At 47.2% G+C, this 15,970-nt stretch overlaps 3 protein-coding genes across 4 annotated transcripts in view; all 3 read left to right on the plus strand.

Moving 5' to 3' along the window:
- SYNPO2L (synaptopodin 2-like) overlaps positions 1-2,383 on the plus strand; it is a 10,411-nt gene extending 8,028 nt beyond the window's left edge. The window contains exon 5 of the mRNA XM_014538409.1: positions 3-2,383. Coding sequence (XP_014393895.1) covers positions 3-1,084 — 1,082 coding nt within the window. The 3' untranslated portion in view covers positions 1,085-2,383. The remainder of the gene's footprint in view (positions 1-2) is intronic.
- Positions 2,384-4,988: 2,605 nt separating this feature from the next.
- MYOZ1 (myozenin 1) lies at positions 4,989-11,668 on the plus strand. Its single transcript, XM_005864663.2, has 6 exons — positions 4,989-5,276; positions 6,409-6,500; positions 7,362-7,540; positions 9,557-9,800; positions 10,175-10,340; positions 11,159-11,668. Exons 1-6 carry the CDS (start codon positions 5,128-5,130, stop codon positions 11,388-11,390), a joined length of 1,062 nt encoding a protein of 353 aa, XP_005864725.2. The 5' UTR covers positions 4,989-5,127; the 3' UTR covers positions 11,391-11,668.
- A 4,165-nt stretch (positions 11,669-15,833) lies between these two features.
- USP54 (ubiquitin specific peptidase 54) overlaps positions 15,834-15,970 on the plus strand; it is a 121,951-nt gene continuing 121,814 nt past the window's right edge. The window contains exon 1 of one of the 2 annotated variants that reach the window (XM_014538364.1): positions 15,834-15,910. The gene's annotated coding sequence lies outside the window, so the exon portion shown is untranslated. Of the gene's footprint in view, positions 15,946-15,970 lie in introns of both variants that reach the window. The other variant, XM_014538365.1, reaches the window with a different exon arrangement.

The raw sequence follows: 15,970 nt of genomic DNA on the forward strand, positions 1-15,970 counted from the left end.
CGCTCGCACGGGCATCCTGCAGGAGGCCCGGCGTCGGGGGACTCGGAAGCAGATGTTCCGGCAGGGGAACGAGGAGACGAAGAACTCTCCCAACCCCGAGCTGCTGTCGCTGGTGCAGAACCTGGATGAGAAACCCCGGGCCGGGGGTGCGGAGTCTGGCCCGGAGGAGGATGCGCTGAGCCTGGGGGCTGAAGCCTGCAACTTCATGCAGCCACCAGGGGGCAGGAGTTACAAGACCCTGCCTCACGTGACACCCAAAACCCCGCCCCCCATGGCTCCTAAGACCCCGCCCCCTATGGCTCCTAAGACTCCACCCCCAGTGGCTCCCAAGCCCTCATCTCGAGGGTTCCCCGAAGGGCTAGTAAATGGGGCGGCCCCTTCTGCTGGAACCCCTGAGCCACCCAGGCTTCAGGGCCGGGGTGGGGAGCTGTTTGCCAAGCGGCAAAGCCGAGCGGACAGGTTCGTGGTAGAGGCCGCACCTAGTCCTGGCCTCGGCCCTCGGCCCCGAAGCCCTTCTCCTACTCCCTCGCTGCCCCCTTCCTGGAAATACTCACCCAATATCCGAGCCCCGCCTCCTATTGCTTACAACCCACTGCTCTCACCCTATTTCCCCCAGGCTGCCCGAACGCTCCCTAATAAGGCCCAATCCCAGGGGCCGCGGGCAACCCCCAAGCAAGGCATCAAGGCTCTGGATTTCATGCGGCACCAGCCCTACCAACTGAAAACTGCCATGTTCTGTTTTGATGAGGCTCCCCAGACTCCTGGTCCCACCTCCTCAGGGCCCCCCAAAACGGCCCGAATCCAGGAAATCCGCCGATTTTCCACTCCAGTACCCCAACCCACTGCAGAACCCCTGGCCCCCACTGTGCTTGCCCCCAGAGCAGCCACTACATTGGACGAGCCCATCTGGAGGGCAGAGCTGGCCTCAGTCCCTGTCCTCAGCCCAGCCCCTCCTCCAGAGTCTCCCAGGGGTCTTGGGACCTCACCCAGCTCCTGTGGCTTCCAGGTAGCCAGGCCCCGGTTTTCCGCCACCAAAACGGGATTGCAGGCTCAGGTGTGGAGGCCTGGTGCAGGCCACCACTGAGCAGGGCACAGCTCCCAGGACCAAGGAGAACTAGTTGCTTCTCCAGTGCCTAAAGTTGCTTCTCCTACCCAATCCACCCCCTCTCTCGGGCATTTGGAGGTTAAGTTCCCTCCTGCCAGAGGTAGTTTTGGAGTTGGTGTCCCATCCCTGTTCCTCCTGGCTCCCAACCTCCCTGCTGCTTTCCAACCTAATACTTCTGCTTTGGTATCTGTGCTTCTCTTTGTCTCTGTAGTTTCTTGCCTGGATCTTTGTCTTTATCTCTAGGTCTCTCCACCCATGTTCCCTCACTGGTCTGTATTTCTCTACTTTGTTCTTTTCTCTGTGAACTTCATAACATTCAATGAGAAGTATACAGAGAAGCTACCACTGAGCACTCAACAAGAATCTCACCACCAGGCAGGCAGCAATGAAACGGAATTGATCCTTGTTTGCTCTAAGTTATTCTCTACTGCTCATCTTTTCCAAACTTGGCTGGCATATACCTCGGCATGTACGTATGCGTATGTATGTGTGTACGCATACGCAAGTGTACAGATGTGCTCTTCTGTCTGAGGCAAGAGTAAGAGGACAGATCTAAATAAAGACCTAATGTGGGTCTCACCCTTGCACTGATGAAAGAAGGGTGAGATGACCCCACATGGATAATCTAGGGGAGAAAGAGGCTCACTACAGTTGAAGACTAGCATCTGTAACTGGTATACAGCATCTTGTGAAACGTATGGAGTATGGGGAGACGTGAAGGACCAAGGCAGTTTGTATGGGCTGCATTATACCAGTTAGATCAGGAATCGAACTAAAAATTCTATTCCTCAGGATTTCAGACAGTTAGCAACTTGACAGGCCCATGCTGGGCAACAAGCACCCAGGAAGTGAACAAAAAGAAAAATTTCCTCTGAGAATGAACAAATCATTGGCTTCACGTCCTCTAAGCCTCGGACAGACAGAAAGAAGAGAGCCATGGTGTGGAAAATGAGGCAGAACCAGGAGCAGAGCAGAAATTAATGAAATCAATTGAGCCACAAAGAGGAGCATGGTGAGACAGTGAGAATGCAGTGTTGGCAGAGAGTAAAGTTAGGTAACAAGAAACCAACTGTGGGCAAGAGGAGGATTTGGGGGGAATTGTGATGGAGAAGAATGCATTTGTTAGAGTGAAGTGGATGATGGTGGGGGGATGTCAGAGTATATACTGAGTGTTGAAAAAACAGTTGGTATCTGTGCTACCTCCTTTGAGTCTGTCCCTCTGTCTTCTCTTTTTTAAAATTTAAAAGTATATTTTTTATTGATTTTTTACAGAGAGGAAGGGAGAGGGATAGAGAATTAGAAATATCAATGAGAGAGAAACATTGATCAGCTGCCTTCTGCACACCCCCTACAGGGGATGTGCCCGCAACCGAGATACATGACCTTGACAGGAATCGAATCTGGGACCCTTCAGTTCGCAGGCCGGCGCTCTCTCCACTGAGCCAAACTGGTTAGGGCTGTCCCTCTGTCTTCTGCAGCTTGTCCTGACTACCTGGGAAAGGGCGAGGAAACACCTAGAGCCAACCCTCTTTTCAGTCCTACCCTACCCCTCAGACCCTAGCTCTTGTTCCTTTCCAGCTCCAGGTCCTGATCTCTGATCCTAGAGGAGTGGAGACTTCCCTTTCACCATGACTACCAAGGGTCACGTTTGCTGCTTGATCTGGAAATTGATCATTTCTTTTGCATATTGGGTGTGAGTCACAGTACTTTTGTTTGTGCACAAGAATAAACTTATACCCCACACCTTCTGTTGCTGTCATCTCTTCTAGGTTTATACCCAAATCCTGATTTCCCCTTGATCTTAACTCATTCAATGATCCTGACCTCCCGATTCCTGGTCTCTTTCTCCATTGCTGCCCTCCTATGTTTCATCCTTTTGCCCTTTTCCCCCCGGTCTCTGGATCTTCTCTACCAATTCTGTCCCATTTCTATTTAGTCACTTCTACCACGCCCCTTGGTTCCCTCTCCCCACATTTCCCATACAGACTATCCCTCTTTCAATCTCTTGCTCCATACTTCCCAAGCTAGGCCTCAGTTTACAGAACTAAGAGAAGTTGGGAAGGCCTTTTGCCATCAACATTTCCTAGCTCCCTGGAGGAAGCCACCATATTTCCATGGGAAAACAAAATGGCTGTAGGTCAGTGGTTCTCAACCTTCCTAATGCCGCGGCCCTTTAATACAGTTCCTCATGTTGTGGTGACCCCCAATTTCATTGTTACAAATTGAACATAATTAAAGTATAGTGATTAATTACAAAAACAATATGTAATTATATAGGTGTATTCCGATGGTCTTAGGTGACCCCTGTGAAAGGGTCGTTCGACCCCCAAAGGGGTCGCGACCCACAGGTTGAGAACCACTGCTGTAGGTGAAGGTGGGATGGGAGAGGGAAGAACAATAGAGGGTGGGCTGATAGTGTGGATTGAGACTAATAAAGAAAAGAAGGCACAAGAGGCAAACTAGAATGAAAGACTTTGGAGAAGAAAAGTGCCATTGCTCCGATTTTACCAGCAGGGGGCATATTTGCACCAATAACCAGGTCGAGGACCCAGACACTCCTAAGTACAGTCTCAGAATTCCAAAGGAAGGGCCCAGAGAGCATAGGCTAAATATTCTATCTTTATCACCTGGTAGTTAATTTAGGCACTCAATGACAGGAGACCAAAATTTTGGTTTGTTATTGAGGGGAGGATGGTAGTGATGATGAAATCACCATTTGCTATTTGGTTTTTTTCTTCTAATTGCTTCTTTGGGTTGGGAGCAAATGGAGAAGGAAGACAAAAGATGAGGGATCTAGAAGCTAAACTGATCTAGGAAGAGGCCAACTACAGAAAGCTCAAAGCCCTTTCAGCTCCTAGCCCGAACCTGGAAAGTTTAGGATGGGAAAAGGGCATGGTCAGGAAGAGTGGAGAGCTCACAGAGGGACAGGGGGGTATTCTGGGAGCTATGAAACCCATTTCTTAAAGCAGCCACACAGGGTGGTTCCAGAACCTAAGCAGAAGGTAGAGGAGGATCCAGATGTTCATGGAGCTACTAGGGAAAGGGCTGGGCACATGACAGGCTTCTCACAAGGGGGCTCTCCAGCTAGTGCCCCTGCCCAGAGGTTTCTCTGGAACAATGCAAATGGGGTATGTGTTCCTTTAAAGAAAAGTCTAAGTAGGAACCTTAGAGAGTAAGGCCTTGGTAGGTCAGAAGCCTTCATACACTTCTCAGAGAGACATCAACATCTATCCTGCAGAGTAGGCTGAACTGAGCACCCCAATAGAAAATAGGGGTGAAAAGGCAGAAATTGGTCAGGTCTTCCCCACATCTTCCCTTACAGCCTAGAAAGCACTGGGTTTGGTGAATTTGGCCCCTTAATCTGCTAAGATCTGGCCCTCCCAGAGGAAAGGTCAAACCATCCAGGAACTTTCAAAGAGTAGTTCCATTGTGAACAGACATCCCTTCCCCAAACACAGTGCCTTAAGCTTTCCCACCCCAAAATGCACCCACATGTCCTTCCAGCTGTGATGTAGATCGGCTCTGAGTGGCTCTCCAGGTTCTTGTTTTTCCACTCTGAATTCCTATCTACCATTTGCTGCCTACCTCCTCTCCCCTTCTCAGTTTTCACTTTCTCCCTGAATGCTTCTCAGACTCTAGAGCAGTGGTTCTCAACCTTCCTAATGCCGGGACCCTTTAATACAGTTCCTTATGTTGTGGTGACCCCCAATTTCATTGTTACAAATTGAACATAATTAAAGCATAGTGATTAATCACAAAACCAATATGTAATTATATATGTGTTTTCCGATGGTCTTAGGCGACCCCTGTGAAAGGGTCGTTCGACCCCCAAAGGGGTCGCGACCCACAGGTTGAGAACCGCTGCTCTAGAGGTTAAGCCAAAGGGAATTCCTGGGCAGACTGGCTCAGATAACTTAGTGGGAGAATCCCAAAGGCCTTTGTGTCATTCCTGAGCCTCTGGACGAGGAGGGCGGGATCTTGGTTCCAGGGTCTCAGTACCCCTTGTGCCATTTGAGCTGCTTATGCTCACCATCTCTATTAATAACCACCCTCCCTCCCCCACTGCCAGTGCTTCCCCCACGCCTGCCCAGCTCAGGTTCTCCAGTCACAGCAGCTCAGTCCTCCAAAGCTGCTGGACCCCAGGGAGAGCTGACCACCGCCCAAGCAACTGGTAAGTCTCCAACTCTATAACCAGAGGGGCTGGAGCCCATTCTGCTGACTGTTGTGTCTGTGAACGCAGAAGCGGCCCTTGATCCTGGGGTGGTTCCCTCTCCCCCGTCTGTGCTCAGCTCCCAGCTGTCCAGTTCAGGGGAGCCACAGAGAGTTGGAAGGAGAGGGTCCCTGAAGGGTGTGGGGAATAGAGATCTGGGGGAGGCACTGGAGAAATAAGAAGGGGGGTCTAAGAGGAAAATCAGAACCTCGAGGCTGAGAGATACAGGGAGAGTCCATTTAGCAGTTCCTGGGCTCTGACCTCAGCAGACCCCACTACGTTAGCAGAACTGCAGATGTGTTGTGGGACAGGACTCAACAGAAAACAACATTTTTGCTGGTTGCCAACGTCTCTCAAGGAGGAGCTGAAGTCTGTATCTTTTCCAGCTTGTCCCCCTTCACTGCCAGAGACTATTATTATGTCCCTGTCCTCCTTCAAATTCCCACTGCTACGATATTGCTGAGTTGACATGCATCAAGGTTCAAATGTCCCCTGACCCGCCCCCCACCCCTCTCCAATTCTGGGGTCTGGGATAGGAGTGACTGAAATGGAGCAGGGAGCACTGCTGTGACCTCCCAGGCCATATTCCAGCTGGCCCAATGGAGGAGCAACAACCTCTCCTTCCTATGGAGAATGTTTTTGGCTGGATCTCAACCCTGGCAGAACATTTTTTTCTGACCCCCTGGGGGTTGGGGAAGACTGAGGAGACATCAGAGCTTGGTATGACAGCCCCGATCTGAGATCCCCATGCAAATAAAAACTTCAAATCATGCTAATGAAACCTGGGTGTTACTGCCTTCGTGTTACTTGTTTGTTTTAGCCCCTGCCTCCCAACATACACTGTGCATCTAACGCATGCACTGGCACTTTGTAAAACAGCTGCAAAGAGGTTGGGAGAAGGTAGGGGCAGGGCTACATCTATAGTTTCTGCCCTGCCTCTCAAGAGAAGAGAAGCCCTAAAGCTTTCACCACTTGAGGGAATTTATTTTGTTGAAAATCTAATAATGAAATTTTGCTCCCTGAAGCCCTTACTGTAGGCACACCCTTCCCAATCCCTGTTCATCTTTCAACTCCCTTTTCCCACCCTATCCAGGCTGAATCCTACCTCCACAATGCCGCTCTCAGGAACGCCAGCCCCCAACAAAAAGAGGAAATCCAGTAAGCTGATCATGGAACTCACTGGAGGTATGGCATATTTGCACCTGCCTAGTATGGGGCTTCTTATTAAGAGTATCTCTGGCCCAAGAGTCTCAGAAATATCGTAAGGTTATATATATCTTAGGGTGAAGAGACAAGAGAAATTCAGGGGTAGGGTGGGGTGAGGGATGGTGGTAGTGGGATAGGAGAAAGTATTCAACACTAACTCTTCACCCTTCCACACTTGTAATCTGAGACAATAATACCCAGGCCATATTACCCAGAGTAGGTCCAGGACAACAGGACCCACAGGTCAGTGAGGTAGGTATGTTTAAGGAAGAAAATATATGCAATGGAGAGTGGCACAGAGTTAGGTTTCCATAAATGGTTAATCTCCTTACTTCTCTCCTCAAAGCTAGGGAGCCTGTGTACATATTTAAAATGGAAAACTGCACAGGCTGTTTGCAGCCAGAGTTCACTGAGGGGAAGAGTAGGAGGAGGAGTTAAGGCAGGAGTATACTAAGAGGTGTCCAACTCCGCACTGTGTTGGCCTTTGGGCTTTACCACAGGCTACAGCTTCCCCAGGGGCTTCCATCTATGATGTACTTTATTTGCCCTGTAACCCCATGTCCATGTCCCCTTGACCCCATTCATTCTCTCTACTCTAGTATTTCCACTATCTCTACTCTGCAACCCAGTTCCCATGTATTCTCTCCAACTTCAAAACTAGGAAATCAAAATCCCTTACAAACTAGACAGAATTTGATCAGACGTCACAGACAGCATCTGCTTCCCTTAGCGATCTCTGCTGGGACACACACACTGAGTTATGGATGACATCTGCATTCTGAGCCCAGAAAACCCTGTTTTCCTCTTTCCCTTGCCTCTTCCTCCCCACCTCCCTAAAAGGTGGACAGGAGAGCTCGGGCCTGAACCTGGGCAAGAAGATCAGTGTCCCCAGGGATGTGATGTTGGAGGAGCTGTCACTGCTCACTAACCGGGGCTCTAAGATGTTCAAACTGCGGCAGATGCGGGTGGAGAAATTTATCTATGAAAACCACCCTGATGTCTTCTCTGACAGCTCAATGGTGAGTTCGGAACTTTACTACTCTCAAAGCCTAGTGCCCCTTCTGAAAGCTTCGTGGTAGGCCCCGCATCTCCAAAATACCGCCAACCTCCCTTTCCCAGAAATTTAAAAGCCCATTAAAACCCCCAGATACAGTGAGCCCTCAACAGCTCCAGGCGGAGTTACAGCCCACCTCTGGAAACTCAGTCTCCATCTTAGAGCTAGTGAAGGTGGGTGGGGAGTACCACACCCACAGGGAGAAAATTCCTTTCCAGTATGGGTAAGTGTTAAAGATAGGGTTGCCAGATAAAACACAGGTAGCCCAGTCCTGCGTTTTAAAGTTGAGACACACACAGATAATTTTTTTAGTAAAGTATGTCCCATTCAATATTTTGACATAAAAAAAAAAAATTTTTAAATACCAAGACACAAACTAAAATTTTAGGTACAAAATAAATACTTTTTAGTATAAATATGTCCCAGAAACTATTTGGGACATAAAAATTAAAAACTTTTTTTAATCCTCTCCCGAGGATATTTTTCCATTGATTTTTACAGAGAGGGGAAGAAGTGAGAGGGAAAGACAGAGAGAAACATTGATGTGAGAGATACACATTGATTGGTTGCCTCCTGCACACACCCTGACCAGGGCCTGGGCTGGGGAGGAGCCTGCAACTGAGGTACGTGCCCTTGACCAGAATCGAACCTGGGAGCCCTAGGTACGGACCTAGGCTGACTATCCACTGAGCCAAACTGGCTAGGGCTAAAAATTAAATTTAAAATATAGGGCACTCATTTAAATTTGAATTTCAGATGTACAACGGATACTCTCATATATAAATATGTCCCATGAAATATTTGTGGCATATTTATACTAAAAAAGTATTTGTTGTGTGTCTGAGATTCAAATTTAGCTAGTGTCCTGTAATCTCATTTGCTAAATCTGGCAATCCTATAAAGAGTTAAATGAATTTTTATAGCCATCTCCTTCTTGAGCCATTCTTTTATCTAAGGACCTCAGATGTGGGGACTGACACTATCCTTGAAGATCCTACGTTCCCTAGTCAGGATTCTTCAAAGAAATAGAAGTAGGGATTGAAGAGAGGCCAGGCACAAGATGTTATAGCTGAGAAGGAGGGCATCGTCTCCATTTCCCTTTCACCCCCTCTAACTCCCCTGGGTAGTCAGGGGGGAGTGGAAATAGATGCATACATGGGGCCAGGGGCAGAAGTGTCTGTCACTGGCCTTTATGGAGAAGCAGAGTAAAAATGCTGAGCCAGTTATATCTAACTTTAGGAGACCAAAAGCCCTCCTTCCTGCCTGGGTCTGGTTACACTGGGTGGAGCAAGGGGATGTGCACAATGGGTGGCCAGTAGAGCCTCCTGAAGGAGTTGGTGGGTTATTTTTAGGCTTTGGGGTGAATCCAGTTTTGCTCTTTTGGTCACCCTTCCCCCTCCCCACTATAGTTTCACTGTCAAGAAGTCCTGGTCCAACAGGCACCTAGAGGAGAGAGGGAGAGAAAGAGAAAAAGAGAGAAAAGAGTTCTGTCTGTTAGACAAGATGAGGAGGGGGCTGGACAGAGACCTCTGTAGTTCTTCAAATGAAGGCTGGGTTCTCCATGCCAAAGCTGTATCTCAAATTCTAGTTGAGCCGAAGTCTTGGTCCTCTTTGCTTTGGTAAGAATGGGAAGGAGGGGTGTGGAGAATGAGTTGTCGCCATCCTAAGGTATTATTAGGGGAACTGAGCCAATGGGGCCCTGCCCCTTAAGGAGAGTTTAATTCCTCATAGTGGGTACACTATTCATCTATTGGCGGGGAGAATCTTAGAGGATTGGGGGCCCTGCCACTTAAGGAGAGTTTAATTCCTCATAGTTAAGCTACCCACTATTCATCTATTGGCGGGGAGAATCTTAGAGGATTCAGTGTCTCCTGGTTGGCCACTGTCTCTGATCAAATCTTCCTTGCTATGCATACCTGTGTCTTTGTATGTGCTCCATACCCATTGCTAACCTTCCCTTCACTCTGTCCTTTTCTTTCAGGATCACTTCCAGAAGTTCCTTCCTACAGTGGGGGGACAGCTGGGCACAGCTGGTCAAGGATTCTCCTATGGCAAGGGCAGCAGTGGAGGCGAGGCAATGGGAAGTGGCTCTGCTGGACAGTATGGCTCTGACCAACAGCACCATCAGGGCCCTGGATCTGGATCTGGGGGTGCAGGTGCTCCAGGGGCCCAGACTGGCAGAGGAGGAGCTGCTGGAACAGCAGGGGTTGGCGATACAGGAACAGGCAAGTATCCTCCCCCAAGAGTAATGTGTCTGGTTCCTAGAGCAGCGATATCCCTAGGAATGAGGCCTAGATTGGGTGTAGGGAGCAGGGGAGGCCTGAGATATCTTAATGGACTCTCTGGGTCCAGGAGAATAAAGAGATGTGTCAATTTCATTCAGAAGCCTTATTTCTCAGTCACCTTTCGGGCTTTTCAGTTGAAGTCACAGATCTGACCCCAGGCTATCATTATTCCACAAACCTTATACAATTACCAGGAGGATGTTATACCTTTGGTCTCTGGCTCCAGCAACTTCCCTTGCACAGGGGTGTGAGACTAACTTCCCTTGGCTACTGACTGCTATTATTTGACTACCTTTTCTTTCCATTGCTGCTAGGAGACCAGGCAGGTGGAGAAGGAAAACATATCACTGTGTTCAAGACCTATATTTCCCCATGGGAGAGAGCCATGGGAGTTGACCCCCAGCAAAAAGTGGAACTTGGCATTGACCTGTTGGCCTATGGGGCCAAAGCTGAACTCCCCCAATATAAGTCCTTCAACAGGTAGGAGTGATGGGGAAGGAACCAGATGCAACCCAATGTGTGGCAATGTGTCCTTAGTTGGGATGAAGACTTGGGTTCAAATGTTTCAGGAGGCAAGAGAGGAATATGGGGGACCTAACTGAAGGTCTTCGCTCTTTTTGCCCTAGCTCAGAGAAACAGCAAACTATGATAAAAAAAAAAAATTGCTGGGAGGCAGTATTTGAATTTTAGTTCATAGGCCATTTATTAGCTGTGTGGGCATGGGAAAGTCACCCTACTTCTGGCCTTGGTTGCTTTAACTATAAATACTATATTATACATTTAAAGTCCTAATGAGGCTCCCTTTACTCAAAGTTAGGTTCCATTACTGTTCCTGCAGTAGGATTCTGGTCCTTTATACCCTACTTTAGTAAAGCTTAACTGTTCTTTTGAAATTGGGCTTCTCTAGACCATGCACAGTAGATCTGTCTGAAAGCAGGATAGGGAAGTGTTAGAAAAGTGCTTTTTCATTTGGTCCTAAGGAGCCTGGATTTCCCAGGAAATGTTCATTCCTCTCACCCAGACTATATACTATCCACTGGAGTCAGGGTAGGGATTCTATGTTGAAATTTAAGGTGGTCTCAGACAGTTGGGTCTATAATGTTTGAGGTTACTTTCTCTAAAATGCTGGGAAACCAGGAAAGGGGATGGGACTGCTAATGGAGAACAATAGGCGTGCAGAAGCAATCTGCAACTAAAATTCACAGACTTCCCTATCTTAAAAACAGAGTAACATCTCACTGATAAAGCTCTGTCCCTTTTATTCTGGTTTTTAATGAAATAATATATCCCCTTTTCAGGACAGCAATGCCTTATGGTGGATATGAGAAGGCATCCAAACGCATGACCTTCCAGATGCCCAAGTTTGACCTGGGGCCCCTGCTGAGTGAACCCTTGGTCCTCTACAACCAGAGCCTTTCCAACAGGCCTTCTTTCAATCGAACCCCTATTCCCTGGCTGAGCTCCGGGGAGCCTGTAGACTACAATGTGGATATCGGCATCCCCTTGGATGGAGAAACAGAGGAGCTGTGAGGTGTTCCCTCCTCTACTTTGCATCAAGTTTCCCCTCTCTGGCTCCAACTTGGAGAGGGAATGCTGAGCAGGATACCCCACCTTCATTCCTTTTGGGAATGGAGGGGAAAAGGAGGGATAAATTTGCCATTCCATCCTTCACTCTGAGTTCCCACTCCGAGCATCCTTCCTCACCAACTCAGAGCTCTCCTTCCACCCGCTCTGTATGGAAACCTGCTCTTTTATGGAATTTGCTCTGCCACCGGTAACAGTCAATAAACGTCAAGGAAACGCACTAATTTTTCCTCTGATATTTGAGGGCAGATGAAAACAACGCACAGAGACTAATTAAAGTCAAATACTGAACATTCACTATTTAAATTTCAAGACCAAATCTGAGCTCTGGTTCCTTATACACCTACACCCACACTCATGAAACCACATTCATAGATGTATACGGAAACATACTTATTTAATAGTACATAAGGCAAATAATCATGTACAAACACATGTGCCAGCCTACATGTGGGCACAGCTAAGAAGCTACTTTATGCTATGGTTAGGAAATAGGTGTTGGTGACCCTGCTGTTAGATTTCCTTATGTTGCTAATTAGGATTTGGGATAATAAGGATTATCCAAATGTTACAGAACTAGAACATGCCACAAAGTTTCCAGATGACACCAGAGTGGGCTTAGTAATATATGTGTTAAAGGTTATAGATTCCCGAAAGGATGAGATGGAATAGGGAGTCATGTTGGAATCCAGAAGGAAGTGGGAGAGCCCTAGCCAGTCTGGCTCAGTGGATAGAGCATCGGCCGCAGACTGAAGCGTCGGGGTTTGAGTCCAGTCAAGGGCACGTACCTTGGTTGCAGGTTTCCCGGCACTGGTTGGGTGCGTACAGAAGGCAACCAATCGATGTGTCTTTCTCACATCGATGTTTCTCTCTGTCTCTCCCTCTCCCTTCCACTCTATCTAAAAAAATCAATGGAAAAATATCCTTGAGTGAGGATTAACAATAGAAGGAAATGGGAGAAACCAGCTGTAGTTATGATATGCCTGGCTCTGAATGAACACAGCAAGAAAAGAACTAACGGTCACAGGGGCATGGCAGTGGTGTCCAAAAAGTACTATGACTGGGAAGAAACAATGAGAGCCAATAGGAATGAGTAACAGTTCGTTCATATTCTCTCTCTCTCTCTCTCTCTCGGCATGATTAAACAGACTTTACTTTTTTTCAATTACAGTTTACATTCAACATTATTTTGTATTAGTTCCAGGTGTACAGCATAGTGGTTAGACACTCCTATACTTCACAAAGCGCTCCCCCCAATATTTCTAGGACCCACCTGGTACCATACATAGCTATTACAATATTATTGACTATATTCCCTATTCTGTACTTTACATCCCTGTGACTATTAACATTACTCTTTTTATTGATTTCAAGCATGGGGTTTCTTTAGAATCCCAGGACTTACTACTATGTTCCATCAAGTAAGAGTGATGCAAACCAGGAAGAATAAAGAAATGACTTAATAGGTTCTGGAAAAATAAATTCTGAGAGCTGGTTGAAATCAGCCAACTTCTCGAACTATTAAAGATTATATTAAGTTGCTAGACTCTACATAGACTGATTCCATTTTCATGGACCTTGGGTCACATGACATTTACCCTGGCACTTTCCTTTACAACCTAAATGACTTCCAGGGATTCTTTCTGTAAAGTTGTACACAAAGCTCTACTTCCGTGTGCGTTTTTCTAAGGAGAGTGTTGTTATAACTTGATTTCCCTCCAAACAGACCCTGAAACAAAAATCTGGATGCAAGCAGCTAATTTGAGAGGTGATCCCAGAATCCAAGAAGTGTAAGGGAGTGAGAAGAAAGCCAAAAAGGATGTTCTGGGCAATTAGGACTGAATCCCACTGGGGACTCAGAATAATACTATTCAAATTGTGGTCCATGTCTTAGCAGCATGATTATCTCTTGGGAGCTTGGTTAAAAGTACAAACTCAAGAATCAATGGCTTACTAAGCTCTCGAGGTGACTCCTATGTGTTAGTAAATTTTGAGAAACATTAGAGATCATACCTCAGAATTGCCCCATTGAGGGCATAGGGAACTGGAGTTTTTAGCCTCCAAATCTCATCTCTCATTGGTTGCAGATTGCTATTAGGAATGTTAATTCTGCTGGCAATTCCAGACAAAGGTGTTTGAGGTAGGAAGCTATGGGCTTGTACAAGATCTGTCTACCAAAGCTGTAGTAAACTCTGAGGTGGACTGAGGGAATATGGGTTTGACAGGATCTGGATAAGGGTCATAGCTTTCATCATATTCTCAGGTTTAAAACTCTGAGAGCTAACCCCAAAAGTTAAGGACAAATGTTTATTGAGTACCTCTATATACCAGGTACTAAGTCAGACATCAGAGGTACAAAGAAAAAATAACTCATGTGACAAGGATATTTCACAGTCAACCATAAAATAATTATTATATGCCTACTCTTAAGGTTGGGATAAAAATAATTCCAGAGCCCTGACTGGTTTGGCTCAGTGGATAGAGCGTCGGCCTGCGGACTCAAGGGTCCCAGGTTTGATTCCGGTCAAGGGCATGTACCTTGGTTGCGGGCACATCCCCGGTGGGGGGTGTGCAGGAGGCAGCTGATTGATGTTTCTCTCTCATCTATGTTTCTAACTCTCTCTCCCTCTCCCTTCCTCTCTGTAAAAAAATCAATAAAATACATTAAAAAAAATAATAATTCCAGGGTCTGCAAGTAAACAGCCCTGGAAACCTAGCAACTTAATTTTTCCAAGCTTAGAATGTCTGAAGTCTTAAATATAACAAAAATAATTACGATACAAGTTTACTAATTCACAGGGAGCTCAGGTTGGTTGTGAAACTATTTCCTTAGTAGAAAAGTCTACTTGAAAGTGAAATTATTGCAATGGTGGTCTAATGCCTTAAAGTGCACACTTGTACAGGATCCAGCCAGAAATCCAGTGAAATCCTTAAGCTTTGCCATCCATGAGCTTGGAAATTACTCTTCTGTTAAAACCACCTTTCTTCACAAATGTTTCATACATTTGAATGCCACAGTTCACAGATGTCACCCGTTGGCAGCGGAACTGTCTATACTGTTCATACACATCTTCTGTTTGCCATCACTGTGTTTTAAAACTCAGGAGCGTTTTCAATTCAGGAGCTCAAGAGAGTTCCCTTTTAGATATGAGCTTGTGCTCTCCCGTGGGTCCTAGGCCCCACTCCTACCTATTGTTTTACACCAGGCCATCTTCTATTGTAACTTCCTAGCCTCTGCAGCCATTGGAGTGAGCACCTTCAAGGAATTCTTTTACATAAACCACATGCCCATAACACTGTGCCCCTAAAATCACCCAGAGAGCAGCTCATTCTCTAGATGAGGGTCTGGAGCTTTGCTGTCTAATATTATTGTCATCAGCCATTAATTATCTATTTGATAATTAAGATATTGATTACGTGCTGAAATATTTAGAATATGTTGGGTTAAAAATAAATTAATTTCCTATGTATTACTTTAAAAAATGTAGCTATTAGAGGTTTTAAATTGCACAATGCATGCAGCTCACAATATATGTCTACTGGCTAGCACTGGTCTAGACCATGAGAGCTATTCAGGAGCTTTAAGAGAAAAAAATGAATTCTCCATTTATTATTTCTATTTCCTTATTATTCCCCTCCGTTTTATTCTTCCTTGTTGGCCAACGTTAGGTTCACCCTCTGTTCCCAGATGCTGCTCGGTCTGCATTTAAAGTTGTCTGAGCAGAGAGACAACGCCCTGCAACTAAGCGTTGAGTCACGCAGTAAGGATGTGTCCACCGGGCAGCCAGCAACCAGGGCAAAGTTGAAACCACACAACAATGCGGTCCCCTTCCGCATTCAAACCTCCGCGTTTCCGTCCCATTAAATAACACACACGTTTATTCCCTATTTTGGTCGGGCTAACTGATGGGGGTGTGGCCCTCGTGGGTAAACAAACATTTCTGTGGCACCAAACACCGTTTGCAAACCTGCGCAGGGGAACAGCGGATGGAAACTTCCTGAAGGAAGGACACGAGGAGATGGATGGGACGGTCGGTTTCTGCCCGGCTCGTCCCCGCTCTACAGCGGCCTGCAGAAGGAAACTTCAGCTAAAGGCGACGCTGCTCCAAGTGCGAGGCCCTTGGGGAAAGCTATCCCGGGGTGGGGGCTTCCTATACTAACGCCCCGCAGCCCAGACCCTCCTGCCTGCGATCGTTCCCCGACTTTCCCGCCAGCTCAAGGCTCTCCCTCGCTCTCGCCCACCTTCAGACCCTGGCACGCCATCCCTGAGACGGCTCGCGGCCGCCATTTTACAGAAACTATCGCGAGACCTACTCAGCGGCCCGGAGCCTGACTCATTTACTTTCCTGCGAGAGGCTCCTCGCGGTGGTTCTCGCCGTCGTGGCGGGAAGTGTCGCGAGAGCTGGTTGCCTTGGCTCCCTGTAGCTATAGCAGCCGCGGCGGTTCAGGATGCGGCGGCCGGAGCTGTGAGTGCGACACCCTCAGGGGGGCGGGGCTGGAGGTAATGGGGCGCAGAGGGGACAGAG

This window comes from Myotis brandtii, unplaced genomic scaffold (assembly GCF_000412655.1).
Source record: "Myotis brandtii unplaced genomic scaffold, ASM41265v1 scaffold190, whole genome shotgun sequence".
NCBI classification, from domain to species: Eukaryota; Metazoa; Chordata; class Mammalia; order Chiroptera; family Vespertilionidae; genus Myotis; species Myotis brandtii.

What these genes read in the sequence shown, in the direction of transcription:
- MYOZ1 (XM_005864663.2), top strand. Translation starts at nt 5,128, where the DNA reads ATGCTCACCATCTCTATTAATAACCACCCTCCCTCCCCCACTGCCAGT. An exon ending in GATCATGGAACTCACTGGAG is followed by an intron (nt 6,501 to 7,361) that starts GTATGGCATATT and finishes CCTCCCTAAAAG; the next exon opens with GTGGACAGGAGAGCTCGGGC. An exon ending in TCTTCTCTGACAGCTCAATG is followed by an intron (nt 7,541 to 9,556) that starts GTGAGTTCGGAA and finishes CTTTTCTTTCAG; the next exon opens with GATCACTTCCAGAAGTTCCT.